The 27,557-nt window shown below is 48.7% G+C and overlaps 13 protein-coding genes across 13 annotated transcripts; 8 read left to right on the top strand and 5 right to left on the bottom strand.

Annotated features, from left to right (window-relative positions):
- Positions 1-2: 2 nt before the first annotated feature.
- On the top strand, positions 3-2,868 carry N7520_006003 (glucan endo-1,3-beta-D-glucosidase; the record flags this gene model as incomplete). The annotated part of the gene is made up of 6 exons (XM_057139937.1): positions 3-209; positions 263-464; positions 521-651; positions 705-2,438; positions 2,488-2,549; positions 2,595-2,868. The coding sequence occupies 6 exons, from the start codon at positions 3-5 to the stop codon at positions 2,866-2,868; spliced, it is 2,610 nt and encodes an 869-aa protein (XP_056993943.1).
- Positions 2,869-3,363: 495 nt separating this feature from the next.
- Positions 3,364-5,058, top strand: N7520_006002 (uncharacterized protein; the record flags this gene model as incomplete). The annotated part of the gene is made up of 1 exon (XM_057139936.1): positions 3,364-5,058. One exon carries the CDS (start codon positions 3,364-3,366, stop codon positions 5,056-5,058), a length of 1,695 nt encoding a protein of 564 aa, XP_056993942.1.
- A 118-nt stretch (positions 5,059-5,176) lies between these two features.
- On the bottom strand, positions 5,177-7,166 carry N7520_006001 (aldehyde dehydrogenase family protein; the record flags this gene model as incomplete). Its single annotated transcript, XM_057139935.1, has 2 exons — positions 5,177-6,826; positions 6,888-7,166. The coding sequence occupies 2 exons, from the start codon at positions 7,164-7,166 to the stop codon at positions 5,177-5,179; spliced, it is 1,929 nt and encodes a 642-aa protein (XP_056993941.1).
- A 269-nt stretch (positions 7,167-7,435) lies between these two features.
- Positions 7,436-8,617, bottom strand: N7520_006000 (uncharacterized protein; the record flags this gene model as incomplete). Its single annotated transcript, XM_057139934.1, has 1 exon — positions 7,436-8,617. The coding sequence occupies one exon, from the start codon at positions 8,615-8,617 to the stop codon at positions 7,436-7,438; it is 1,182 nt and encodes a 393-aa protein (XP_056993940.1).
- Positions 8,618-9,897: 1,280 nt separating this feature from the next.
- Positions 9,898-11,058, top strand: N7520_005999 (DUF3712 domain-containing protein; the record flags this gene model as incomplete). Its single annotated transcript, XM_057139933.1, has 4 exons — positions 9,898-10,046; positions 10,098-10,513; positions 10,571-10,692; positions 10,747-11,058. The coding sequence occupies 4 exons, from the start codon at positions 9,898-9,900 to the stop codon at positions 11,056-11,058; spliced, it is 999 nt and encodes a 332-aa protein (XP_056993939.1).
- Positions 11,059-12,498: 1,440 nt separating this feature from the next.
- N7520_005998 (GNAT family N-acetyltransferase) lies at positions 12,499-13,071 on the bottom strand (the record flags this gene model as incomplete). The annotated part of the gene is made up of 1 exon (XM_057139932.1): positions 12,499-13,071. The coding sequence occupies one exon, from the start codon at positions 13,069-13,071 to the stop codon at positions 12,499-12,501; it is 573 nt and encodes a 190-aa protein (XP_056993938.1).
- A 677-nt stretch (positions 13,072-13,748) lies between these two features.
- N7520_005997 (GNAT family N-acetyltransferase) lies at positions 13,749-14,415 on the bottom strand (the record flags this gene model as incomplete). The annotated part of the gene is made up of 2 exons (XM_057139931.1): positions 13,749-13,966; positions 14,025-14,415. The coding sequence occupies 2 exons, from the start codon at positions 14,413-14,415 to the stop codon at positions 13,749-13,751; spliced, it is 609 nt and encodes a 202-aa protein (XP_056993937.1).
- Positions 14,416-14,759: 344 nt separating this feature from the next.
- On the top strand, positions 14,760-16,709 carry N7520_005996 (tRNA modification GTPase; the record flags this gene model as incomplete). The annotated part of the gene is made up of 3 exons (XM_057139930.1): positions 14,760-15,029; positions 15,100-16,634; positions 16,691-16,709. The coding sequence occupies 3 exons, from the start codon at positions 14,760-14,762 to the stop codon at positions 16,707-16,709; spliced, it is 1,824 nt and encodes a 607-aa protein (XP_056993936.1).
- Positions 16,710-17,480: 771 nt separating this feature from the next.
- On the top strand, positions 17,481-20,024 carry N7520_005995 (repressor protein; the record flags this gene model as incomplete). Its single annotated transcript, XM_057139929.1, has 2 exons — positions 17,481-19,718; positions 19,770-20,024. The coding sequence occupies 2 exons, from the start codon at positions 17,481-17,483 to the stop codon at positions 20,022-20,024; spliced, it is 2,493 nt and encodes an 830-aa protein (XP_056993935.1).
- A 589-nt stretch (positions 20,025-20,613) lies between these two features.
- On the top strand, positions 20,614-21,864 carry N7520_005994 (glycoside hydrolase family 16 protein; the record flags this gene model as incomplete). The annotated part of the gene is made up of 2 exons (XM_057139928.1): positions 20,614-20,999; positions 21,051-21,864. 2 exons carry the CDS (start codon positions 20,614-20,616, stop codon positions 21,862-21,864), a joined length of 1,200 nt encoding a protein of 399 aa, XP_056993934.1.
- Positions 21,865-22,331: 467 nt separating this feature from the next.
- On the top strand, positions 22,332-23,275 carry N7520_005993 (glutathione S-transferase; the record flags this gene model as incomplete). Its single annotated transcript, XM_057139927.1, has 3 exons — positions 22,332-22,372; positions 22,418-22,803; positions 22,920-23,275. 3 exons carry the CDS (start codon positions 22,332-22,334, stop codon positions 23,273-23,275), a joined length of 783 nt encoding a protein of 260 aa, XP_056993933.1.
- A 147-nt stretch (positions 23,276-23,422) lies between these two features.
- Positions 23,423-25,212, bottom strand: N7520_005992 (pyridoxal phosphate-dependent decarboxylase family protein; the record flags this gene model as incomplete). The annotated part of the gene is made up of 2 exons (XM_057139926.1): positions 23,423-25,072; positions 25,171-25,212. 2 exons carry the CDS (start codon positions 25,210-25,212, stop codon positions 23,423-23,425), a joined length of 1,692 nt encoding a protein of 563 aa, XP_056993932.1.
- A 988-nt stretch (positions 25,213-26,200) lies between these two features.
- N7520_005991 (agmatinase) lies at positions 26,201-27,518 on the top strand (the record flags this gene model as incomplete). Its single annotated transcript, XM_057139925.1, has 4 exons — positions 26,201-26,285; positions 26,511-26,833; positions 26,863-27,199; positions 27,253-27,518. 4 exons carry the CDS (start codon positions 26,201-26,203, stop codon positions 27,516-27,518), a joined length of 1,011 nt encoding a protein of 336 aa, XP_056993931.1.
- Between the last annotated feature and the right edge of the window lie 39 nt (positions 27,519-27,557).

Genomic DNA, 27,557 nt, shown 5'->3' with positions numbered 1-27,557 from the left:
GAATGGGAATTGAGTCAAGATGGAAGGCAACAGCCTTGCTAACTTGGCTTCTTGCTGCAGATACGGTACACTGTTCGCCAAATCTTCGTGTTGGTGTTGTCGTAGAGAAGATTCTCCAACAAACAGACACACAGCCGGCGAGGGCTTTTGAGACACAGTACCCTCCATCAAACGAGGAATACAGAATTCTTATCCCGCAAGCTTCGCCAGTAAGAATTATAGTGATGAAAGTGTACAATATTATATTGACAAGAATTTTCAGATTTATCGTGTGGCATTGGAGAACGCAGGTCATCCATCACAGGCTCCCTTCCCACCAGTTGACATTGGCGACATTATCGCGAGTGTTACTGGATTGGTGAAATCTCAATCGACTTACAAGCACAAACAACATCATCCTACTACCACTGTAGTAAAAACTACAGCAGAAACACCTAAAATAACACCACCTTCATTGACAAAAGGTTCGTTTGACGCGCATGATTCTACTTCAGTTAAACATACAGCTGATTATCACCAGTTCAAATTCCCACTGATATACCTGACCATTATTCCAGCATGGATAACCAAGATATCTTTCGGCCTGTCGCCATGGGGCCGCCCCCGGCGAATATCAAAAGTCGCCATGATCACCCCGTTTCCAACAATCACGTAAGGAAATCTCTACTTGACATATAAGATTGTACTAACTCTTACAATCATAGGCCAACACTTCAGAGCCAGTTCAAACAAACAAGTTCTACGCGGGTCTATTTCTTGGAAGTCAGACTAATGCTAGCTTTACGCAGCCTTACTCCCTTGGATGGTCTAAGGGCGCTGGCACTCTGAAGAGCTGGGGTATGTCGGCAACCCACATTGAGGCAAATGTGGTGGCATTTGGCCCGAAGAACGACAAGATCCCTGGTTCACCTGTCGACTACTATATCAATCCCGTTGGGCTTCAACATATGATTCTCTCCGCAAAGGAGTTGGATGCGTCAAGCGTCCTAAGTGTCGAAGAGCCCAAGGCATTCTCTGCCCATGCAGTCTTGAGGCGATCTGCTGGATCTCCTCGGTCGATCACGTTCCCCGTTGTCCAGGGTATGGGCTACATCACTGGCGTGTACAAGGATCTCCAGCCATTGATTGAGAGTGGCGTGTTCTTCCGTAAAGTGGTGAATGCAGGGTCACCTAAGCCAGGTATCTTCAAGTATCAAGTCATTTTGGAGGACGATACTCATTGGCTTCTGTATGCCGCCCCCGAGGATGGCCAAGATCCTAAACTCAAGCTTGCCTCGCAGTCTAGCATCCATGGTCCAAAGGGATTCTCTGGTAGTATCCAGGTTGCCAAGAACCCTGCAGGGAAGGCAGGTGAGAAGTTCTACGACAACTCTGCTGGCGTTTATGCCGTGGGTGGCCACATCACCGGCTCCGTCACCGATGACGTTGGCACATACAGCCTTTCGTGGATCAAGGCTGGAAAGCACGCACATCAGAGTCCACTCATCACGTTTGCCTTGCCACACCACATTCAGTCCTTTGATCGCAACACCCAGGCTCGCGTGACTAATATTCATCTGCGAAGCACTACCAAAGGTAATGCAACTGCAGTAATTGGCGAGACCTGGACTATGACCGAGGAAGATCTACCGATCGACATCGAATTTGCTCCCTGGTCGACCGCCGATGGAACTGCGAACACCCTGTCTCAAAGCGCCCAGGAAGCTATCCTCAAATTTGCCCCTATAGAATTGCAGCAAGACATCGGCGTCCAAAGCGATCTGAACAGCATGTACTACAGCGGCAAGGCTCTGAGCAAGTTTGCTACCTTGATCTACACTGCCAATCAGTTTAGCAACGACGCTGATATGGCTGATATGGCTAGTGGAGCTTTCCAGAACCTGACGAAGAGCTTTGCACGCTTTGTGGAGAACAAACAACAGTTCCCACTGGCCTATGATGCTGTATGGAAGGGTGCTGTGTCCACTGCTGGTTACGCTGGAGATTTGAATTCCGATTTTGGAAATACCGCCTACAACGATCACCACTTCCACTATGGGTATTTCATTCAAGCTGCTGCTATTATTGGTGCTCTCGACCCCTCTTGGCTTGCCAAGAACAAAGACTGGGTTAACATGCTGGTTCGCGATGCGGGCAACTCGGTGGAAAATGACCCTTACTTCCCCTTCTCACGTGGCTTTGACTGGTACAATGGCCATTCCTGGGCAAAGGGGTTATTCGAGTCCTATGATGGCAAGGATCAGGAGTCTACCTCCGAAGACACCTTGTTCGCTTATGCTGTGAAGATGTGGGGACGTACAATTGGGGATGCCAGCATGGAGGCCCGTGGTAACATGATGCTGGGAATCATGCGACGAAGCCTCGATAACTATTTCCTGATGCAGGATAATAACATCAATCAGCCAGCGAACTTTATTAAAAACAGGGTGACCGGCATCGTAAGTGTGTTTCGTTCTATTTCACACATGGATGCTAACATTCATACAGCTCTTTGAGAACAAGGTTGACCACACAACCTATTTCGGTAACAACCTCGAATTCGTTCAAGGGTAGGTCCTATTCACAACACCGTGTTTCAATACTAACATACCCAGAATTCACATGTTGCCCCTCCTCCCACACTCTGCCTACATCCGTCAACGCAGTTTTGTCGCACAAGAGTGGAAAGACATGTTCTCCGCCACAGCCTCCACCCCAGCCTCCCAAGTCGAGGGTGGTTGGAAAGGTGTGCTACATGCCAACCTGGCCCTCATTGATCCGGATGCATCTTGGGATTTCTTCTCTCAAGAAAATTTCAACTATAGCTGGATTGATGGCGGTGCATCACGAACCTGGTACCTTGCTTACGCTGCAGGTTTGTTCTTCTAGTCTGGAAACTTTGCCCATGTACTAACTTCCTTCAGGCCTTGGCGCAAACTCATAGACTACAATCTGGGTGGTATCTGTTTGGATTTATTGGGGTTGAGTTATTTCTTAGCTATGCTTGTTTGGCTCGATGATGGTCGTGCAATTCTAATGCTCCACCAATTCTTACACATACTTGTTGCTCTGCGCCTTTGTACTTGCTTTAATTCATTCTGCACTTACGATCCTTAATATGACGTCGTTGATGACAAACAAATATTGCGCCGGAAGTTTGTCACGGGATTATTATGAAATATGGAAACACATCAACTAGTTACTACATTCACTGGCTTCATATGTCATTCATGGCAAGAGGCGGTGAGCTAAATAAGGAAGGCGGTATTATTAGAACTTTTGCGTGCATGTAAGCAATCAACGGAATCAGCCAATCACCGATTCGCCACCAAGCAAAAGCAATCATATTCTTTGCAGTATGCATGAATCCTCATCCCATCTGCCATGGGACCCGTGCGGAGCAATGACAGGACTCACACACGAGAAGCACACCGTCACCCCATTCCTTTAGAAATAATTCTCAGATCTGTCGCCTCGCCTCGACCAAAATCAAAATCAAAATCCAGCTCCAGCTCCATCTCCAAGTCCAAACACAAACGAAAGCGTTCCCCAGGACTACCCTCGAATATTAGCTCCAATACCTCTGTAGAGGGCGAACCGTTTGCTCCGGCAGATGATTCTCCATCCATGCTCAGCACCGTACAGAGCCGGCTGCCTGCGCCGGTACATGACGTATCTCCACCCCGCCGCCTATCCATGCTCGAAGTCCTGCCAGTCGAGATCATCGAAAAGATCTTCCTATACTCGATGAACGTGAACCTCCCCCGCGCATCACACGTCGTGGCTGCAGCACTCTCAAGCGAGCGTATCTATCGCCTCCTCATCCTCCTTGCCTTCTGGGAGGATCCTCCAGTCTTCCAAAAATACTACCCTGCCGGCCACCCAGGCACTCTGAAGCATGGAAGCCCTGCCATCAAGGCCATCTTCAACCCGATAGACTACGTCCGGCTGCACATGGGCGAACGCTCAATGATTCAAGCGCTCGTATTTTCCTGCAAATGGTGTACCATGGACCGCATTATCAAACATATCCCGACATTGATGAATCTCCATATCCAACGCCACTGGCTCGATGAGGGAATAGAAATGGACGCAACCGAGCGAAAAAACTTAGAGCGATTCATGAATCGGAAAACGGACAGCCCGACTACATTCAATGGCAAAGGGATCACGAGCACCCAACTCATAGAGGCGATAGGCTTCACACGGATGGAATATGAGAAGATCTCCAAATTTAAGCCAGAAACCTACAAGATGATGGTTATCCCGATGATTGAGGTTCAGATCGTCCACTTCTCGTTAAAGCAGATCCTGCACTGGCCTGCAATCAGCGTGTGCGTCTTCCCGGAGAAGTTACTCCGTGGCCGCGAAACAGGCTTCACCCCGGACGATGTCGCCTTCCTTGAGATGCTGCGGGTGACTTCGGCTAACTTTGCGCATGATGATATGGAACATGATCCTGGGACAACCTCGATGCTGAACCGCTCAGCTCTGCACCAGGGTGTATCGCGAGCTATCCAGACACAGAACTACGAAGCCCTTATCTCTCTCCTTAAACTCGACGAGTACATTTTCCGATGGCATGTTCGCAATCAAGGTGAGCCTGTGTTCTATACCATTCCCTCGGAGCATTTCGAGCATGTCATCCGTGTTTTTAAGGATAAGTCGCAGCTTTGTCACAAGTTCTTTGAAGCTGTGCTTCGGGCTAGTGCGGAGTCTGTTCCAGGAAATTCACCCGCTATCATACAGTGGAATATGGATAATGTCCAACGTGCTCTCAGGCGACCCACTGTTGAAAATCTGATTATTTCGCGCTTTTCGCAGTGGTTGTCGGATTTCATGTTGGATCTCCCGCGTCAGATCGCTTATGTGCGGCAGTCCGCAACTCGCCAGCTGTTTATCGCTGGGCAGCAGAATTTAGAGGATGCGCCGGGAAAACGTTTCTTTGATGAGGCACTTCAACCGCATCGAGTAGCGTTTAAGAATTGGCTGGATGAATCCTCGTTCCGGAATGAGGATCATTGGTTAGTGAGGGCTGGTCCTGAGCTATCGCCTGGCTTTGTTAGATGTGTGAACTAGACGTTGATGATTCCCGAGTATCACAGGTTTCTAGATGAATAGACATGTACATAGAATAGAATATCACACTCGATGGACATTGCCACGAGACAATTACATATGGTACACTTCAACTTAACTACATGTTGCTCAACAAGCGTAAGATACCAGCAATACGTCCACCGATCGTCAACTGATATCCTGTCTCAACAACACCCTTACACATCTCCCACGCTGAATTACCATCCTTGACCCCAGCACTGCCCTCCCGCTTCTGGATCGGATAGTCCACCCGCGGAGGGATAGCAGTACCCACAAGTTTAGGAAATAGATCCACACAAACAGCCTTGGTATTACAAAGCCCGCGCAGACCTTCATCACCTGCAAACCGACCGTACCCAGATCCCTTAACGCCACCAAAAGGTAACTGAACGGCGTAGTATGCGCCAAAGTCATTGACAGACACCATACCAGCATCGATGCCGGAGACGCAAGCCTGGACATCAGCAGAATTGTGCCCGAAGACACTCGCTCCGAGGGCATACATGGTCGAGTTAGCGATGGCGATAGCATCGGGGACGGAATCGGCGCGCATAACGAGAAAAATAGGTGCGAATAGCTCTTCCTGAGCGATGCGCATGTCCCGGGTTACATCAACGAGGAGGGTAGGCGTAAAGTAGTGGCCTTGAGGGTATTTCGGGTGTTCATAACGCTTTCCACCAGCCAACAGACGAGCTCCTTGTTTCACAGCCTCGGCAACCAAAGCTTCAACCTTCTCGAAGCAGGCCGGGGAAATCATAGCGCCCATATCGGGGGTGCAAGCGGAGGGATCAGTGGATGGGGTATCGAGGAGGATAGAGCCGAGACGAAGGTCGCGAATACGCGGGGTGACCATTTCGACAAGCTTCTCGTATATACCGGGTAAGGCGATGATGCGCTCGACACCAATACAGTTCTGGCCGGCGGATTGGAAGACGCCACGCATGAGGATCGAGGCGATGCTGGGTAGGTTGCGGATGGTACGGGGGTCGTCGAGAATGACGGCAGGATCTTTGCCGCCTAGTTCCACGCAGACAGGGGTTAAGGATTTAGCTGCGGATTCGCAGACTTTGAAAGCGACGGGTCGGGAGCCGATAAAGGTTAGGTGCGAGATATCCGGGTGTGAGGTTAGCTTGTCTGCGACGGTGGGAAGGCACACGATTGTTTGGACCAGGTCGCGCGAGTGTCCGCAGCTTGAGAGGGCTCCGCGGACGATATCGAGGAAGTAAGCGGTACACCAGGCGGTTTGTTCGGAGGGCTTGACGACGACACCGTTGCCGGTGAACAGAGCGCTGATTACCGGTCCGATGAAGTTGTGGAAGGGGTAGTTCCAGGATACACAGGCGGAGACTACTCCGAGAGGCTCATAGGTGACCATATTCTTCTTGTACATCATGAGGAAATTGGTAGGTCGGCGCGAAGGCAGCAGGGCCTTCTCGCCATGATCGATTGTCCACTTGAGCTTCTCGGCCGTCACGAGAATCTCGCCGAACGAGGCATCCACTTTTGTCTTTCCCGAGTCGAGGCAGCAAGCAGTCACAATATCGTCCTGGTGCTCAAGAACATATTTCAACAGAGTCCGGAGAACCTTCCTGCGCTCCGCAAAGGTAGTCTTGACCCATTCGCGCTGGGCCAATTTGGCCGCCCGCACCGATTCGTCGACCTCATCGACCGTCGCGGGGCGAATCCCATTCCCTAACACTCGACCGTCGGCGGGACAGTAGCTCATAATCAACTTGTCGTTCCATTTCTAGGTAACACAGAACACAGTGGTTAGCTTCGGCCTAAACCCAGAATGCATTGACACTCACCCCCCGAGCTTGATCCTCCAACACCTGCTTCTGCTCGCCCGAGACCTCATCCCATTTCTTGCCGGTGTTGCTTTTGCGCACTTCTGGTGGTACGGGGACGTTGAACGCGACGGCAGCTTCCTTGCGGCCTTGGATGTAAGGGTATGCCAGGTAGCGGACGAGGGAGATGAACACGACGACAACCAGTGTCTCGTAAATAGGGACGTTGGGCTCCACCGACTCGCGCAATGATTGCGGTAGGTAGCTGGAGAAAAGCCCAACAAGTGACCTTGAGGGCATTCTGCCGGAGAGTGGTGGAAGTGACGTGACCCCTTAATTCTTAAGTTGAGGTAGGTAATGCGGAATCTTTTTTTCCCCGGGAGATCATCATCACGCCACACTAGTGGGAGAGTCAGTAGTCAACAACTGAACATTTCGAAATTTGAAGTGATTTAGTTTACCTACCCTTAGGAGTATTCATGTATGTGATCAATTATTCACTGTTCAATTCAAAAGCTTTTTATTTCCACAAAATTATACAATCTAAACATACGTGCAGAGCAATAAAACTATTTAGAACAACATGACTCTGTTAGTCGAAGACCAGACAAAACAGATTTCCATGTCTTTCTGAAGAAACGTCTCAGCTTGGATTCTCCAATTCTAGATGGGGGGAAGGTGTAGTAAACATCGGGATCTCTACTAGGGTGCATGATTGGCTTAGTAGGAGGAAGGAAGATAACTCTCGTGTTCTTCTCGTTGGATTTGGAAGGTCCTGCCTCTGAGGAGCTGAGAGGAACTGGCTTCTTCATTGGTTGATCATCTACATGCTTGATAGACTCCACTGTCTGCAATCTCGAAGGGCTGGGTTTCCAATGCCTCCCTCGACGTGCAGGAGACAACGAGGCAATAGTATCATCACGGATCTTATGGAATTCCGCTCTGGATCGAAGTAGGTTATGCTTGACAAACCCATTACCAATCACCACATTGGGCTCAACGTATGTGCTAACTTCGCCGATATCCAATGTGGTGTTTTGAATGGGTTCGGTATCGTCAAACATCCACTGGCCATGGGCGGTGTAGTACTTGAATACATGGTCCTTTGCAGCACGTTGAAGGGCAGAGCCACGGAGAAGTAGGATGGAATCATCCACATCGTCTAGACTGAGAAGTACAGGGTCCAGGAATGTATAGGCACGACGGAGAATAGCCTGGATACGGTAATTGTCTGTGGCCTGGGGAACCTTGGGACAAGAAAGCATTACGGCCAACGACTCCTCTGGTAGGGTGGAACTGCGCTCTAGGACACCTTCCCCTAGCCAGTTGAAATGATGGATACTGCTGTACTGAAACATAGACTGCTCACGCCAAGCAAATTCCCTGGTGACGTCTTGCTCAATGGATTGCCATGCTTCTGTGTAATATTCTGGATAAAATGATGGGCTCTCTGTGTTATCGCAAGTGAGATCGAAGCCATTGTCCAACATGAATTCAATAGAATCATCGGCGAATGGGTCAAACAATTCTGGTTCGTCGAATCGGTCAAGCAACTCTGTTTCGTAACTGTCTCGACAACTTTCGGGTCTAGGTAGATCGGTTTGTGCTGTGTCAGTGCGATCGTCAACCTCCAAGCAGCTCTTGGGACAACTTGCAGAAAACCGAGTTTTCATAATCTCGTTCTCGACCTCTTCGGCCCAATCAAACTGCTCGCGGTGCCAGAAATTACTAGAAAGGTCAGTAGTATGCATGTTGTACCTGGATCAGAGGGGGTATGGGGTATTTATGAGTGTTATAGCAAGTGTAAATTGCAGAAGAAAAGATGAATGTCTCAAATATTACCGGATGTTTCCCGCTCATCGACTTGATGAATGGAAGTGATTCTGATGTTCTGATTTCGAGGAAACAGAGGAGATTCTCGTCCTTTATAAACACCATTGTGAATCAATACAATTGGTAGTGAGTCTCAAGTCTTGCAGGGCGACACAATGTGCTTAGATGTCTTTGTATACTTCATCAATGATAAAAGGCCTTTGTCACCATCATACCTACCCCTTTGTCTTTGTTCTTTGATCCTAGGGCTATGCAGTACGGAGGCGAGTTACTAATTTAGTACTCATTAGGATAACTTATGCAAAGCAACCTTGGGAGACCTTTGTCTACTTTAGCGTGAATCAAAGCTCGGTCGAATTCCCCCAATAGGAGTAAGATCAGAGGGATCCAAACTAAAGAAAGTCATATATCCGGATGAAAGTGGACATTGGCGTCCACTAGTCCCATTTTACTTTGACCCGCAGACCCTCTGCTTCCCATGGCTGAGCCTTGGCAAGCGCCCTTGTTGCAGCTAGCTTGACCATGAACCAATCAGGATCATGGGTTAACTTCTAGTCAATGCAACGGCACGAGGCAAGGGGAACCCTCCAATTTCTAGAGCCCTGGTTACACTAAGAAGCATATTTGTTGACCATCGGCATATGACCAACAACCATGGTAAATCATGGATCGGAGCAAGTCAGGGTTCCCGATTGAACTCAGTTTGAACGAAGTAAAGTAACCTTCGAAAGTTAGTTAGATGTAATATGAAACATGTCAGCTGGGGTGATCATCCCCGCAAATTGGCGGGAATTGCCTCAATGAGTTTTTGGTGAGAACATGTGGATCTCATTTCCACCAAGTTCTTTCGCTTCTCGATCTATCCCGCTTTCTGACTCCATTTACTTCGCTAAACCTGTCTCCACATGAAGATTTAATCTCTGCGGCTCTAGAAAATAGGAAATAAATTTTATGTTAGCATTAGTAAAAATAAAAATAAAATATAACAGAGCCGGTGCGTTCCGTGACTAAATGTATGCTCGGAGCTCTTGGTGCCTTACTTAGTCTATTTTACTTGCTCTAGTCTTCCGATCCTTTGTTTTTTTTTCCTTCGTTTTCTTCCTTGACAATCTACTAGAATCCTCGGTATGCCCTCTTCATTTCGGTTTCGATCTTAAAGCTTACCAAACCAGGATCATCCTAGTTGGACTATAGCACCATGTCCGAGAAAGCTGAAGTCATGGAGACTACCACTGTCGCCTCACCGAACCAATCCTTTGGGTCACGAGTCGGCGCTCATTTCAAAAAGTGGTGGTGGGCATACCTGATCGCGCTCATCATTGTTGTGCTTGTGGTGGTTCTGCCAGTGTAAGTCAAAGCTTGATGGAATTTTTGCGAATTCAGTCTAATCAACAACAGCGTCTATGTCGGCTACCCCAAGATCGCTCAGAACGCTATCAATGACTCAACTCTCACTATCAGCAGCATGGTTCTCAGCGACCCCAAGCCCGAGTCATTTGTCCTTAACCAGACCCAAGTCATCGGCAGCCACAGCTCCTATCACCCTAAAATCTTTGCATTCAACGCCGCTGTCTCCTTGCTGGGAGCTGCCACTTTTGCCACCGTCAATGTTCCCGAAGTCAAGTCCAAGAATGGCGCTGTTGTCGATATCTCTCAGACTCTCGATCTGAGTGATGCTGATGCTTTTGCTGACTTCTGCACCACGGCCATGGTCAGCGAAGATCTCTCGTTGAATATCTATGGCAAGCCCAAGTTGCAGCAGGGATCCTTGCCCAAGGTCACCGTCACTTACAATAAGACTGTTGAGATGAAAGGTAAATCCTGTTCTTTTTGTCCCATGTGTTGCCATGCTAATTGAAGTAACTCGACAGGCCTCAACAAGCTGAAGGGCTTCGATATTACCGAGTTCCACATCTTGACTACCACTGTCAATGGACGCAACATGAACGGCACCGTCCTCATTCCTAACGCGTCCGTGATGACATTGCCCATGGTACGTCGAACTGCTTGCTAACTGTCAACTTGATTATGTGCTTACTTCATCTAGGGAAATACCACCTTCGACCTTGTAGTACTCGGCACAGTCTTGGGTAAATGCTACCTTGACGACCTCACCGTCAAGCCTGGAAACAACTCTGTTCCAATGACTGCCACCGTGAACGAGACTGCCATTGTTGAGCTACTCACTTCGTCCAGCAACCCCTTCACCGATGGTGTTGTGCCGTTTACTATTGTCGGCGAGTCTAGTGTGTACAACGGAAAGGAGCTGCCCTACTTCACCGACGCCTTGAAGGCCAATAACCTGACCGTTTCACTGAACGTCACCAAGGCTCTTGCCGAGATTGGTCTTACTCTATAATTCCCAAAGTTTATCTAATGGCCATATTTGCCCGTCAATTTGTATTTAAGAAACAAGATACTCCAATAATAATATCCTTAATGAAACCCTCCCTACCGTGTCGCACCAAATCAAACGCCTCCTCCGACTGCTCGAACTTGAACCGATTGGTGATCAACAGTTTGACATCAATCTTCTCCCTAGCAATCATCTACGGCCATCGGGTAACAACCGACAGTGTACCGAATATATCCCCGAATGTACAAGTCACGAATACACGCCGTTTTGATAAGGAAAACAACATCCTGCACTTGTTAAACATGTTCAGTGACAGGTCGGATGGAAATAACCTCTCGCCCCATACCAGCCTGCACATATGTCCCACCCTTTGTCGTTAAATGAATTGCCGTCGGGATACAAGCCTGCGCACCCATCGCTTCAAGAACAATATCTGGCCCCTCCCCTCAATCAGATTTCTCCTTCATAAGCCGTGCTACCTCCTCATTCCACACGAGATCATCCTTGTCCTCAGGTCTAGAATGGGGGACGACAGCTTCATCTACACCAAAGGTCCGTGCGAAATCCGCGCGAGTTTGGCTGAATCCCTTTCCTGGCTGTGTACCATTCTCCGCAAATTGGACTCTGACATCCCAGGGGTCTGTCAGCTCTGGGCTAGGTCGATTCTCGAGAGCCACATCCTCTACAGCGCGTACAATGAGTGAGCGGTTTGTTTTCTTGGGTAGTTAGACTCGGGTTTTGAATGGATTTTAGCCCTTGAACTTGCGCCCATGTTTATCTAGAATCACCAATAGGTGTTTTGATGTTTGGATGAAGTTTGTCCAAAGGCAAATGAATGGATGAAAGAGAGAACACGAATGATCTTTACATCTCTTAAGTATATGCTTCTCCGCCATATGTCCGCAAGCTCGGACAGTCTACTTCATCGCCAGATACTCCACTCCGCTCTTAGGAACCCCATAAATCTATGCATCGAATCAATCCACGCGGGAAAAGAGGTCAATATTCCTCCATGTTGCGGCAGCTTGATTGAAATTGTATGTACATTTTGCCTATATCCAACCGCAAGGAGACTATATATTATGGAGAAGACTGATGAGTGATTATTATGTACTTGAATCTTAAAATGCTGTCAAAAACCATAGTGGGTACACAAGATTCAAGAAGCGAATTGTACTTCAAGGGCCTATAAAATATTGCTTAAAGGATAGCAGCAATCGAATTTTCCGGCTTGATTACAAAAAGCTGCGTTGTATATCTTCTATATCTCAGTAGTATATCGATTATTAAAGGGTTGGGTAATTGAATGCAAATCCTTTTCCTCAGATGCCTCCCAAGCCTCCACTGGGTAATCTGTCAGCAAAAAAAAATTTATCTGGAATGACTATGCGTACACTGAGCTGATCACCTCATAACCTTGAAAGGAAGTAGACTCCCAGATGGTCAGATATCCTCCTTGTAACTGGGATTTCCTTTGCCCTTTCGCATCATTACAGCTAATCCTTCGCCTTCATTGCCATCAGATGGTGCCTTGTATTCGTGGACTTCCACCCCCATGAGCTTCTTATAGAAAGGCACAGATCGCTTCCAATCCTCCGTGAACAGTAAAGACCGTCTTAGATAAGGCATACTTTCAACAACTTCCTGAACACATTTCACGAGCCATGTTCCAAGTCCGTGACCTTGATGCGTGGGAAGAACGAATACATCAGTTAAGTAGATAAATGTTGTGAAGTCGGTTATGCATCGCGCGATACCGATGAAATCTAGTTCGCGAAAGCCTTTATCTGTAGGCGCTTTCTCCTGCTGATCCACTCCGTAGTACAGTCCAAAGCAGAGAGACCGTTCGAGCGTTTCACGCATAACGTCGTCGGGCATCGGTTTTGCCCAGTACACTTCTTCAGTTGCGAACCAAGCATTCAAGATGGAAACAGGGATCATGGATGAATTTGTTGATATCAAATATGGGCCATTTTTCCAGCTTTTTTGCTGAAGCGTTGATGTCGGAGAAGCCATTGTATGCTACCAGGCAAACGTCAGTTCCAAACGAATATATGTGGGAAGGGAAATATTGTCGAAACTAGGACCTACTTAAAAGATTGTTTTTCGAATTAAGAGTTAAGTTGATGCAAAAATTCCCAGGTATTCGATAAAAAGAAAAAAACTGTGACGATACATGTATGACTCACGACGAAATTTGAGGTTTAGAGTGGGTAATTATTTATCCACAAGGCCAAGATACGAGTGTTTACATCCACTTCGTCCCTTCGCGAAACTCCCAGAGGGTGCTGTAGGTAAAGTATGACAGATTACAGCGTTGCAGTCGATGCGGGAAACAATGTTGTTGAAGGTAATATGCGTAGCATACACCAAGAGAAGTACTAAGCTCAATATGGCGTGGTATGAAGAGAAGAGAAAGGATCTAAGAGAGGGAAGTGGAATATGCCCTCTGTAAGCGTTACAAAACGTCCGACGTCACTCCGCCTGGCACACTATAAGGGGAAATTTGTCGAGCTGTTCATTGTAATGCATGGCAAAGACACAAAAAGCGCCAATATAGGAGGGTTTTGCTTGCTGATGAGTACCTAGTAGATAAGTAAGTCTCTAGTACAGATTAAGCATTTTTTACCATGAACCGAATTCAACAGATAAGTCACCAGGAAGAATGAATTCTCCCGGCTCCCGTGGGAAGATCAAGAGCCCTTGAAATACCGAGCCATTGAAGCGATTTCCTCTCCTGGATTGCTGTAATCCACAAATCCATGCTTTGCGTAAAGAGGTGCGCCATCCTTACTAGCATCAACATACGCACTTACACCCTCAGCATCAGCCAAATCACAACCCCACTGGACAAGCATAGAGCCACATCCTCGTCGTTGATAGTCAGGGTGTGTAGCGACGGTATCCAAATCTGTATTCAACCCAGTTAGCAGGACTTCTATTTCAAGAATCAAAGGGGTTTATGGTACAGTAGTGTTTCCGATCGCCCATCACACGTCTCCGATTGTCCTCTTCTTTGAGGAAAAACGCTTCGCACATGTCCCCAGGCATCTCAGCGTGCCACGGTGGATAGCGACGTCCTCGTTCCTCAGGTGTTGATAGATCCCACTTCGCATAGGCGGCTATGCGGGGTCGACCATTCTCGTCTTTGCTTTTCGTGTCCACAATTTTAATGTACTTCTGGAATGGCTTGTTGATCAAGTCATGCTGGTTGGCGTTTTGTAGCCATTGACGGACTCCAGGGGTATCAGGGAAGACCTTTTGTAGTTCGGGGGCTGTAAAGGCCGCGAACCATAGGTTGGTGAGAGCGGCATTATCCTCCAGGGTCAATGGCTCGAGTTTGAGGGAAGAAGGGGACATGTTGATTCGCGGACTGGATGCGGGGAAGAAGCAATGAGATGTTCCTGCCCAGGTGGCCATCAGCTTTCTATTTAAGCTAAACCAGTCACGAGTTCACCACAATGGGCCCACACCTTATCAAAGGTTCTCTCATCTGCAGTCAACTATTAATAGATTAACAGTTAGTTCAGGCGTCCCAGCCACGTAATCAAAAGGATAGGTTGGTGCCTACTTTACGCCTGATCTATCAGGCCACAAGGCTTATTTTCTTATCGGTCTTATCAACATCGCAGATCCAAGCGTGCCTGCGTCTGCGTCTGCAAGTTGCTCTTTTGCAAATACACTTTAGATTCGCCACTTTACGCATGCAAGCATCTCATTGTTGGGTGTCGCGTTGGGCTTCATTTCGCCCAGCATGGAATCGAGCACCCGCTGCAGGCCTGCGTAGCTCGTTACGCCATCGCATCGTGATTCATCCGCCAGCTCAGCGAGTTTCTTGGCCCAGTCGAAGCTTTACCTCCTCCCCAATGAGAAGGTTCATGCTCGACTCAGACTCTACGATCTATGCGCTATCCACAGCGCCAGGAAGAGCTGCAATTGCGGTAGTTCGGGTCTCTGGTCCAGCATGTGTCTCGGTAGGAAGATACCCATTTCCCCAACCCCCGCAGCTCGGCCATTACTTGCTAACCACAAGTCTCGGCGCAGATATACAACGCGCTATGTCCTGAAACCTCTCTCCCGAAGCCGCGCCGCGCCGCATTGCGCACCCTCTACGACCCGTCACACCCACCGTCTGCCAATACAGTCCTGGACGCTGGTGCCCTCGTCCTCTACTTTCCCTCGCCGAAAACAGTTACGGGAGAGGAAATTCTCGAATTCCATATCCACGGTGGTCCTGCGATTGTCAAAGCGGTCCTTGCTGCTATTGCACGCACCAACCAAATAGACGCTGTCGTGCGTTACGCCGAGCCGGGAGAGTTCACACGTCGCGCATTCATGAACGACCGGCTCGGTCTTCCGCAGATCGAAGCTCTGGGCGATACACTATCAGCGGACACAGAGCAGCAGCGACGTCTAGCAGTGCGGGGATCCAGTGATGCATTGGTGAATCGGTACGAGCTGTGGCGCCAGCAGCTGCTGTATGCGCGCGGTGAGCTAGAGGCTTTGATCGACTTTTCGGAGGACCAGCACTTTGATGAGTCTACGGAAGAACTGGTATCTTCTGTCGCTGGCCAAATTCAGGCGCTGCAGGTTCAAATTGGCTTCCATATTCAGAATGCTTCCAAGGGAGAGCTGCTTCGCAATGGTATCCGTATTGCGCTGCTGGGTGCCCCGAACGCCGGGAAGAGCTCACTTTTGAACCGGGTTGTTGGAAAAGAGGCTGCGATTGTCAGTACTGAAGAGGGCACTACTCGCGATATTGTTGATGTTGGTGTTGATCTAGGGGGCTGGTACTGTAAGCTCGGAGACATGGCTGGTATTCGTGCTGACGCTAGCCCCGAATCTGGTGGATCTGTCGTGATTGGTGCGGTCGAAAAGGAAGGCATTCGACGGGCAAGGGCGAGAGCTTTAGAATCCGATGTTGTCATTGTTGTTCTTTCGCTGGAAGATACTCCTGAGGGCGCTCGTCTGTCTATAGAGCCCGAGGTTCTTGATGCAGTCAACGAATGCGCTGAGGCTGGGAAATGCCTTGTGGTTGCTGTTAACAAGTGTGACAAGCTTTCATCTTGGTCAACGGAGGGTGCCCTACCAAAGGATCTGACTGAATTTATTCATGAAATCTTACCCACTGTACCAACAAATCGAGTTTTCGCCATTTCTTGTGATGAGGCACAGCGGACACCCTCTTCACCCGCCCAAACTGACCCTGGTCAGTTGCAAGAATTTTTAAAGGGATTGATTTCGACATTTGAGCAGATTGCCGCACCACTGGGTGCTGAAGAAGGAAAGCCCCAATACGATATATCATACTGGGAGGACTCATTGGGAGTTACGCATCGACAGAGCTCGAATCTGCAGAAATGCCGTGACCATCTCGACGACTTCCTGTCCCAAACATCTGCATCCTCCACCCACGACTGTGAATCTTCTTTCGGCGCCATGCCTGACTCTTACGAAGCTGAAATCGACATAGTTACAGCTGCTGAGCATTTGCGCTATGCAGCGGACATGCTAGCCAGGATCACCGGGAAAGGCGAAAGTGGGGATGTGGAGGATGTTCTTGGTGTTGTTTTCGAGAAGTAAGTCTTGACATCAGCCCATCAAATTATGTCCATGAATTACTAATAAATTGCAGGTTTTGTGTTGGAAAGTAGATGAAGCGTTTTGCTGCGGGCTTGTCCGGGCTATTGGATCAGAATATCTGTATATTAGCAAGTAAATGATATGAATAGAACATACTACTAGTAATTCATAAAAAGAACAAAGGTGCGGCTCTTCATGACACCATTTCTCAAGCATTTCTGATTCATGTAGAATACGTGACTGTGAGGCCCTGGAAGGCTAGTACTCTATCTGATATCAAGCATAGTACTTAGTATGAATAAACTGTAACTTCAAGATTAGTAGTATGCTTAGTAACGCAAACAATCAAATGCAATTCAAGATAAATGGGATGAAACGAGCACCAGGTAAGTATGAAGGTCCGCGTGATTGGTCAATCCTAGGATACAAGCATGTACTGTCGCACAAATCACCATACAACAAGAAACCCCAAAATATAATGCTTTCTGGCCGATTAATCAACATCGCTGACTTCTTACTATCCTCGGTGAACTGTCGGGTTAAAGCTTTTGCCGATCAGCAAATCAGACCACGCGATAAGCCCCAATTTGCCCCACACGGTTGCTCAGGGTAGTACCTCATCCGGCATCCGGGGAAAAAGCGAAAGCGCCTTCTCCAGATTTCCCTTCTTCTTTTAGCGAAGATCTTCAAGTCCATACCTTGATGCGATCACCACTGTGTATACGTGCTCGATCATGGCTGCCGCGCCCTCAGCCTAGCTAACAGATTCCACCCGCCTTCTTTCCTCCATCCCACCTCCCACCTACCGCCTACCGCCTCTCGTCGGTATCCACTTGCCCGCCATGCTCGACTGGCAATCCCGCATTCGTGATCCTGTCGAGCCTGAATCTCCTTCAACACACTCAGAATCGACCCGAGCATCCTCTGCCCACCCTATGCATCCCCCGGAGCCCACTATCACGCCCCGCACATTTGATTCTGATGCTTCCTTGGTCTTGGTGGGCATCCGAGGGTGTGGAAAGCGCTCCCTTGGCTTCGTCGCAGCCGCAGCCCTTAAACGACGCTTCATAACCGAGGACCACTACTTCAAAGAAGTGACCGGGGTCACGCGACACGAGTACCTCAAGAGCCATGGCAGCCAGGAATTCCAGCGCCGAGACATTGATGTGTTGAAACAGATGCTGGATAATCACAAGACAGGGTGTGTCATAGAGTGCGGGTTAGGAAGTCTTACTCGACCGGTCCAGGACCACCTGCGCCGTATTTCGCAGGTCTGCCCCGTGGTGCATATCCTACGCGACATCGATCGTATTCAAGAGCTCTTGGGGCTTGAAGATCAGTCCATCCGCCTACTGCGGGAAGGAGACCCGTTGCATCGTACATGCTCGAATTTTGAATTCTACAATCTGGAAGACCGCACGCGCTTTGTTGCCGACGATGGAAGTCCCGACCCACGATCGGCTGCGTATTCATTCAAGCTGCAAGAGGTCAAGGAGGACCTGACCCGTTTTGTCCGCTTTGTTACGGGAGCCGATGTGAACCAGTCGAGTTATGACTCGCCATTTGTCCTGTTAGAGACCCCTCCTGAGCTTCGTTCTTACACCCATGCTATCCTTGTTCGCTCCTCCGATTTGATCGACGACAACGTGAATCTTCAGGAATTGGAGTCCGGCGGTGATGCAATTGAGTTGTCTGTTGACCGCTGGAGCTCAAATATGCCAGCCATCATCAGCCAACAGGTCGCAGTTTTGCGCCGCAATTCCCGGACGCCTATTATCCTCTCTGTCGATACGACATCATCTGGGCTTGGCCGACGAGATCAATCGACTTCATGTTATTTCGATATTTTGGAACACGGTTTACGTCTGGCAGTGGAATACTTGGTTGTAGATCTTGGACAGAATCGATCTCAACTAGCGCAGATCATTCGCGCCCGAGGAAATACCAAGATTATTGGACAACATGTATTTGAAGCAACTTCACGAGTCAAATGGAGCGATGCTAGTTGTGTGACACTATACAATGAAGCAGAGAAGCTTGGTTGTCAGATTGTCCGTCTTCTCCGCGTGGCTACAGATCGCGAGGAGAATGCGAGTGTCTTGGAATTCGGCAACAAAATCCGCGCGTTACCCGGGGACCATGCGCCATTGATCGCCTATAACATTGGACGCCTTGGACGGACGTCCCAGGTGTTCAACTCTATTCTGACAAGTGTGACCCATCCGGCGATCACTCGTCCCACTGAGAATGAACGTGATCCTTTGATCACATCCCGCGACGCTGTTCAAGCCCTCTTTCAAAGTTACGTCCTTGACCCGCTGAAGTTTTGCATTCTTGGCTCGAGTGTGTCCTACAGTTTATCGCCTTTCATGCACAACGGAGCTCACCAACATTCGGGCATGAGCCATACCTACCGCATTCCGGATTCTCCCTCTCTCGACATACTGGACGAGTTACGTCGTGATCCAGACTTTGGCGGCTCCAGTGTTGTTCAACCCTGGCGAGTAGAGGTTTACCATAAACTTGCAGCCAAGAGTCGACATGCCGAGGCGATTGGCGCTATCAATACCATCATGCCCTTGCGGGGACCATCAGAAGGAGGGATGTACTCGCTTCAGGAGCAAGCCAGCCGACGCAACCAGGCAGGTCCGGTGCTCGGATGGTACGGTGAAAATACGGATTGGGTCGGCATTATGACCTGTATCACTCGCCATCTTTCTCCTCGCAACGCTATCAGTGCGAAAACAACGGGCTTGGTCATCGGAGCCGGTGGCATGGCTCGGTCTGCTATTTACGCTATGCTCCGCATGGGCTGCCGCAAGATCTTCATCTACAACCGAACTCAATCCCGAGCGGAAGAAGTGGCCCGTCACTTCAACTCTTGGGCGTCGTCTCAAGTGGACTCGGTCGATGTGGTGCGGGTCTTGCGCTCAACACAAGATGACTGGCCTGAAGACTTCAACCCACCCAGCCTCATTGTGTCCTGTGTGCCGGCCGATCCAGATCAAGATGAGGCGCCGGCCAACTTTGAAATGCCCCTGCAGTGGCTTGGTAGTCCCACTGGGGGTGTTGTAGTAGAGGTAAGTTCCATTTTCAGTCTGAATCATTGTATCCTCTACTGACTCGTCTAGCTTGCCTATAAACCTCTAGATACACCATTACTGAAACAGATACGTCGGATCCGAACTGACACGGGCCGGTCCTGGGTTCTATCTGACGGACTAGAAAACGTTATCGAACAGGGTATTGCGCAGTGGGAGCTCATGACCGGCCGCAAAGCCCCTCGAAGGTTGATGACCCTGGAGGTCCTCCGAAACTACGAGGGAGAGAGTGGACGATTTGACGAAAAGACGATTCAGGCCCGGCTGGACGGAGTTTGTTCGTAGATATAGACGGAAATGGAATTATTGGGTTGCATTCCAGTTGCATATAACCACTTGGATGGAGAATGGCAAAATATTACAATACCTACCCGTTGAACAATTTCGCTACCTAGACGTACTTCCATATCGATCGAAGCCATGTGCCATTTATGTTGTCATATCACGCTCCAGGGCTACCATATGAGACCTATATACATGTGTAGATGTTGTTTTCGGACTTCGTTCCGTTCTCGGCAGCCATAAGGCGCAGTTGACGTCAAATTATCCCCGCGTTCCTTTATGTATTCAATGACGTGAAACGTCAAACTATTCCAAGATTAAACATTGAAGTCTTCTCCTGTCATTTAGAGTTGGCTGATCCACGGTTGATGCGCCGCACCCGTCCGTATTGATGATCGGCGTTGAACAACTAGACTTAATCAAGAACATTCCACAACCATGACGGCATTAACACTTTCAATTTCTTTTAAACGCGTCTATATTCAACCTTGATGAGTTTGCGAATCTGAATCTCTTCCAGATTCCTCTTTCACGTCTTGAACACAAGCTATACAACATCGTCGTATACATTCCTTAGGACTTTACCCTCAATATGAACGATACAGATCTTCCACCAGATTATTTGACTCGCTATAGCGGTGCCACCTCGGTGATCCCAAAGCTAGACCCAGCCAAGATCCCCAAGACCCCTTTGTCGCCAGCAGTACCACTTTCGGACAAGCCAGATGAGCGGAAACAACCGACACTCCAGTGGTATGATCCTCGTGGTTGGTCACCACTCAAAAAGCTACTGTCGGTCATTGCTATCTTGGTAATCATCATCTTGGTCTCAGTCGGTACATTCTTTGGCATCAAGGCGAACCGATACCCAAAATATACACCTTTAGACTATCAGCTGGTCGATAAATACGAAGGGACATCCTTCTTCGATAAGTTCCATTACTTCACCGAAGATGATCCCACTGATGGGTTTGTGGTGTAAGTCTCACTTCTTCAATCCCTCAACTATCAGAGCTAATAAAAGTAAAGATACGTCAATGAGCAAGCAGCCCACGACCTCAACCTCACCTACGCAACCGATACCTCAGCCATCCTACGAGTCGACTCATTCACTCCCAAAGCCCTGGCCGGCCGCAATTCCGTACGCATCGAATCTATCCCAACATACGACACTGGCCTGTTCATCTTCGACATCATCCACACCCCGTACGGCTGCGCCACATGGCCCGCCCTATGGCTCACGGACGGTGTAAATTGGCCCGATAACGGCGAGATCGACATCCTAGAAACAACTAACGAAGGATCCCGCGGCAACGAAGTCACCCTCCATACAACAACGGGATGCACGATGGACGTCAAGCGCAAACAGACAGGGAACACCGTCTACTCGAGCTGTGATAACGTCACTCACGGAAACGCGGGCTGCGGTGTCGTTGGTGATCCGGACACATACGGAGCAGCGATGAATGCGAATCGAGGTGGAGTTTATGCCCTCGAACTTCGACAGGCGGGTATTCGTGTATGGTTCTGGCCTCGGGCTTTGATTCCGGCGGATATTCAGGATCCTGCGCAGGCGCCTGATCCCTCGACGTGGGGAACTGCGTTGGCTGATTTTCCTGGGACGGAGTGTGATATTGCGTCTCATTTCAAGAACCAAAGTATTATTGTGAATATTGATCTTTGTGGGCAGTTGGGAGCTGATCCGCAGTACTATAAGAAGATGTATAAATGTCCTGGGAATTGTCATGATTTTGTTGCTAATAATCCGTCGAGTTTTGAGGAGGCTTATTGGGAGTTTGCTAGTTTCAGTGTTTATCAGGCGGAAGGTTTAAAGCAGGATTGAGAGGTTGACGGATTTAATATTGCTTCTTGCTGATTAGTGGCTGGTATATAAGTATAATTCATTTGCTCATATTGAATTTGTTTTCCTCATTAAAACCTATAGTAAAGCTGTAAGGAAGATGCTATATTGTTGCCAGAAACCTCAGGCCACGAAGCGAAATTATATTTTCACTTTTGGCATGCAGTAATCAGTGCGGATGGGAAGGGACCAAGAGATAGAATTTAATTGATCAGTGGAGCTTCTAGAACAGACTAAAAAGGCTGAAGATGCGAACCCCAACAAATACGCTTCACATGAGATCTGCGGATCTCGGCGCTTTAACCTTATCAATCCAGGTTCGTACCTCGGCCATTGACATCATCCAAGCTTAGAAAGGATATAAGCCCGCCAACTGCCACTTTTTCAACAAATCTGCTCCAGTCAATGATTATTCTAGACATCTATTCATTTTTGTCTTCATCTTCATAATGGCGGACAACAACCAAGGCTGCAAGATCACCCTATACTGGTACATCGCAAACTCCCATTTTCCCAAGCTCAACTAACAAGCTAGGCTCGAACAATCTCGAAGCCACCGCATCCTCTGGCTGCTGGAGGAACTCAAGCTCAAGTATGAGCTCAAGACCTTCAAGCGCCGCGCCGACAAACTCGCACCACCCGAGCTGAAGAAGGTCCACCCCCTCGGCAAGTCACCGGTCATCACCATCGAAGCCCCCGGTTCCTCCTCGCCCATGGTCCTCGCAGAATCCGGCGCGATCGTAGAGTACCTCTGCGATCACTTCGGAAAGGCCAACCCGTCGCTCGTTCCCGAGCGCTACATTGCAGGCAAGGAAGGACAAGTCGGTGGCGAACGTGAAGAGTTCATGCGTTACCGCTATTTCATGCACTACGTTGAAGGAAGTCTGATGCCATTTTTGGTTATGAGTCTTGTGAATGATAGTAAGTGGAGCAGCAGGAGCAGGGATGGAATGCATGCACATGCGCAATGCGTTTATCTCCCCTACCTGCAACCCCTAAACCGAGCCTGACCACGCGGAACTAATGTCTCTTCCCAGCTATTCGGAACTCGCCACCCTTCTTCATTCGCCCGATTACCGGCCTCGTCGCTTCGCAGGTTGAGGCGTCTTTCCTTAATCGGAATATTCAGGGGAACCTTGATTTCCTTGAGGATCAGCTCAAGACGGCACCGGAGGGTGGCCCTTGGATCTGTGGAAAGGATTTGACAGCTGCGGATATCTTGTTGAGTTTCCCGGCTATCGCTGCTAGTGGGCGTTTGCTGAAGGAGCAGAAGATGCGAGAGAAGTATCCTCTGCTTGCTTCTTATGCTGAGCGTTTGCAGGAGGTAGAGGGGTACAAGACTGCCGTCAAGAAGATTGAGGCGGCTGAGGGAAGTTTCTCGGCTTCTATGTGATGTGATGATACCAATGTATTTAGTCCATGTGCTATGCTAAGTTTTAATATATGAATTCGGTCTATGTTGATAAAATTCCATGGTATGAGACAGAAATTTATGGTCATTCAAAATCGTTCAAGGACGTCTATAATCGGATGTTGCAGTTCATTTAGGATGCACGACTGGCCCGTGACCATGCTCACCATGTCGCTTCCGTGTAGTAAGTCGGTCATTGGTCTTCAAAGTCTCGATGACGCCCGGACCAGATTCCTCGATCGCAGAAATGAGAGACTCAACCGTTTCTTTGCTGGTCAAAACATTCACCACACAGCGGAAGAACTTGCCATTTCCAACTGCATCCTCATCTCCACTAGGCGGAGCAAAGTCTACCATGAAACCCTTGGGGACGATTGCATGCGTGATTTGCTCAGTAACCTTGCTATTGTCCTTCCCGCGCTGTGTTTCATTCGACACAACACCCCGCGGGTACACGAACTCTTTGCCAGGAGCGTAATAAAAGCAGACCTGCAGACAAGGCGGCGCGTTTTCGCTCACCAAGATGAAGTTTGGGTTCTTCTCCACAAGTGTGGCAAGGTGAGCAGCTACCTCGCATGCCGAGTCAATTTGTTGGGCATACCCCTCACTTCCATAGTACGTCCAACCCATGAACAACTTCAACGAATCAGCACGTCGACCACACTGGAGTGTAAGGTCCGCGAGATCCCAGACTTCCGGGGAGTCGACTTCGATCTCTGACTCGTGATCGCCATTCGTTGCTTCCGTATCCTCGTTGTGGAAAAGATAACCGGCGGGGAGGGTATTGGCGCGGTGAAATTGACGCATATCAGCAGCCAACAGGTACGAACATGTCACCGGCACACCAAGCATCTTGTGTGGATTGATCGCAATACTATTCGCCTTCTCCGACCCAGACAACTTATGTCTCTGCTTCTGGGAGAAAACGAAAGACCCACCCCAGGACCCATCAATGTGGAACCACAGATTATATTTCTGACAGATGGCCGCAATCTCATTGAACGGGTCAAAGGAGCCCATAACCGTCGTTCCTGCCGTGGCATTCACGTAGAACGGCGTCCGGCCTTCACTCTGGGCTTTCTGAACCAATTTCTCCAATTCAGCCGGGATCATCCGTCCCTGTTTGTCAACGGGTACTGGCCAGACAGCACTGCTACCAAAGCCTAGCATCTGCGCCGCCTTTTCCACGCTATAGTGCCCATGCGCGCTCGTGAAGAGCACAAATCGGTACCCTCCATTACCCTCTTTCTTTGTATCGGGGTATAGGTTGTTCCGCGCAATCACGATTGACGTGGTATTCGAAGCCGAGCCACCCTGGACCGAAATTCCTCCTGCCCGTGGGCCAAGTAGACCAAAGAGGTTCGCTAACCGCTGGCCAGTGTATTTCTCGATGACCGTCAAGGCAGGCGAGACCTGGTAAACGTGCACATTGGTGTTCAAGGTCGCGAGGATGAGCTCCGCCGCGACACCAGGAGCATTGGTGGACGCGTATAGCTTATCCAGGAAACCTTGGTGCCAGGTGTTGACCGAGTACCGCAGAACCTTCTGCAGAACTTCTATCAGGCCCTCTTGCCGTCTGCCTTTCTCTGGAATTTCTAGCTGGAGAATGTCGCGAAGCTCTTCGGGCTTTTTGTAGTCCACTAGTGATGATCCAGTAGGTGTGCTATGTCCATTGACTCCGTTCTTTTGTCCGTTGACTCCGTTCTCGTGGGCGTGGACGGGAGGTTCGTCTGCAGATCGAATAAAAGGAATGAGAAGGTCTTCGACGGCTTTGAGGAGCTTTATTCCATTCAATTAGCTTTGAATAGATTCAATGATTGAAAGCCACATGAAAATGAACAATAAAAAACATTCTGGAAGTAGATCAAGTGACTCACGTTTTGCACCTCATCGGCTCGAGAGTTTGTTAGATCCGACATCGCAGTAATTCTATGCCAATGTACCAATTCAGTATGTTCAGAAATGCGCCAAAATGCAGAACCTCGAGAACTTCCAATGAACAATCAATTGGTGTCGTCGGGATCAAGTTCTTCAAATGTCCACGCGAGAAAAAAAGTTTATTGATTCGCCGCTTTTCCCGCTTCCGGCCAATGGCGAAACCGCGGAGGGGCTGACATCATCCGATGCCCCTCCCCCTCCATGACTATGTAGCTATGGTCTCATTTGGGATTATTTGTCAATTCATGAGCTAGCATGTGCATCTATTAATCTACATTCCAATGATCTGAATGATCATCTAGTTTTTTTCTTTACTGCTCAACATCGTTCACAAGATACTGCACAAATAGACCCTACCGATCTTATCTTATCTACCCTTGAGGTGCTTTGGAGGGCAGGAAGTCAAATCAGACTTATTCCCCATTGGCTGATCAACATGCATTGCGTTAGATGATGTTCAAGTGGTGTGATTACTCACACCCTTGGAGGAAGTCATGACATGAAAGGTTGGTCATAATGATAATCTATTCCAATCCTAGACTTGGCAGGTAGTTGAGTTGGACTTCGCAATTTCATAAATGAAGCTTTATGATACCAGGCCCTTGACGATTCAGAATTTTAAATATCCGGGTGCTCCAATTCAAAGTAACACTTCAAGGTTCTTCAATGAGGTTCAGATGTTGAGTTTGCTATTCTCAAAACAGACTATTAGGACATTGAGTGGAGTACTTAGTAAGAGGTTAGTTTACAGCTCTTTTCCATGGCTGTCGATTATGCATTAGTACTGCATGCCACTCGCTATTCCTTCCAATCATGTATTGATTACTGCAATGTCGTGCGGGGATCCCGTTATCAAGGTAAGAGCCAGCGAAATCGATAACCCCGCACGAGGGGAGTCGAGTTACTATAAAATCGCTTAAGCAAAGTGTTGCAATGCTGAATTGTTTACAAAATCATCCTTAATCCAGAATGAAGTTATCTCAGTTATCACTACTACGGATTCTTCCCATTGTCTCTGCTCTCAACGTGGGCGACTATGGGCATCCAATTGAAGGTATATCCATAACTTCTCCCGTATTCAACAATATCAGAAAAGCTCATGCATAGGACTCATGCAGATCTCGACAAAGACCTTCCCTTCTCTCAACCCGTGACATTCGCTCATCTCGAATGGCAAAGATGTCTAGCTGCAGATCACGAACAAGTTATATAACCCATCCAACCTCAGCATATATACACATCCACAATGCACATGAACTAACACCCCAACAGCCCCTAGACATCGCCATCCTAGGCTTCCCCTACGACACAAGCACTTCCTACCGCCCTGGCGCCCGCTTCGGACCACGAGGCATCCGCACTGGCTCCTCCCGCGAAAAGAAAGGCCGAAGCTACAATCCCGTATGGGGAATCGACCCCTTCGAAGAAGGTCTCAGCATTCTGGACTGTGGTGACATCCCCATCACCCCCTTTGACGCAGCCCACGCCTTCAAGCAAATGGAACAGGGTTATCGACAAGTCCTCCACCACCCGACGACGGACACCAAGCCTGATGGGTGGACTCATCCGAGAATCATCAGCTTAGGAGGAGATTATTCGATCGTGTTACCAATTCTTCGCTCGCTGAAGAGGTGTATGGACCTATTTCGGTGATTCATCTGGATTCGCATTTGGATACTTGGGATCCATATGAGGGGTATACGGGGATTGCGTCGGAACAGTCTGCTATTACGCATGGGACGTTCTTTTGGCATGCGAGTCGGGAGGCATGTATTAATAAGGGTGCTAGTGTTCATGGGGGGTTGGGAACGAAGCTGTTTGGGGTGAGGGATTATGAGATTGATGAGGTTGTTGGGTTTCATAGGATTGAGGCGAGAGAGATTGATGATATTGGGGTTGATGGGATTGTGAAGAGGACTTTGGATGTTGTTGGAGATAATCCGGTTTATCTTTCTATTGATATTGACGGTATGTTATTCCTTGCGGTTGTTTGGTGGTGCTGACTAGTTTGGATTGGGTAGTCTTGGATCCGAGTATTGCACCTGCGACTGGAACGCCAGAATCTGGTGGATGGACGACTCGCGAGCTTAAGCGATATATCAGTGGCTTAGAGGGACTCAATTTGGTCGGGGCTGATGTCGTAGAGGTTAGTCCACCTTATGATTCGACTGCGGAGACAACCTCGGTCGCGGCAGCGGACTTGATTATCGATATATTGGCGGCCATGGTGAAGAAAACGGCTCCGACTTTCACGAAGTTTCAAGAGAGCGGTAAAGATGAGCTATGAAGGTCCTAGAAACTGATTGAGCACGGACTTGAAAGCTCA

The sequence above is a fragment of the Penicillium odoratum genome, assembly GCF_028828045.1.
Source record: "Penicillium odoratum strain IBT 22623 chromosome Unknown utg000005l_segment0_segment0, whole genome shotgun sequence".
NCBI lineage: Eukaryota > Fungi > Ascomycota > Eurotiomycetes > Eurotiales > Aspergillaceae > Penicillium > Penicillium odoratum.
The sequence above is the reverse complement of the archived record's forward strand: the minus strand, read 5'-3'. Positions and strand labels throughout refer to the sequence as shown.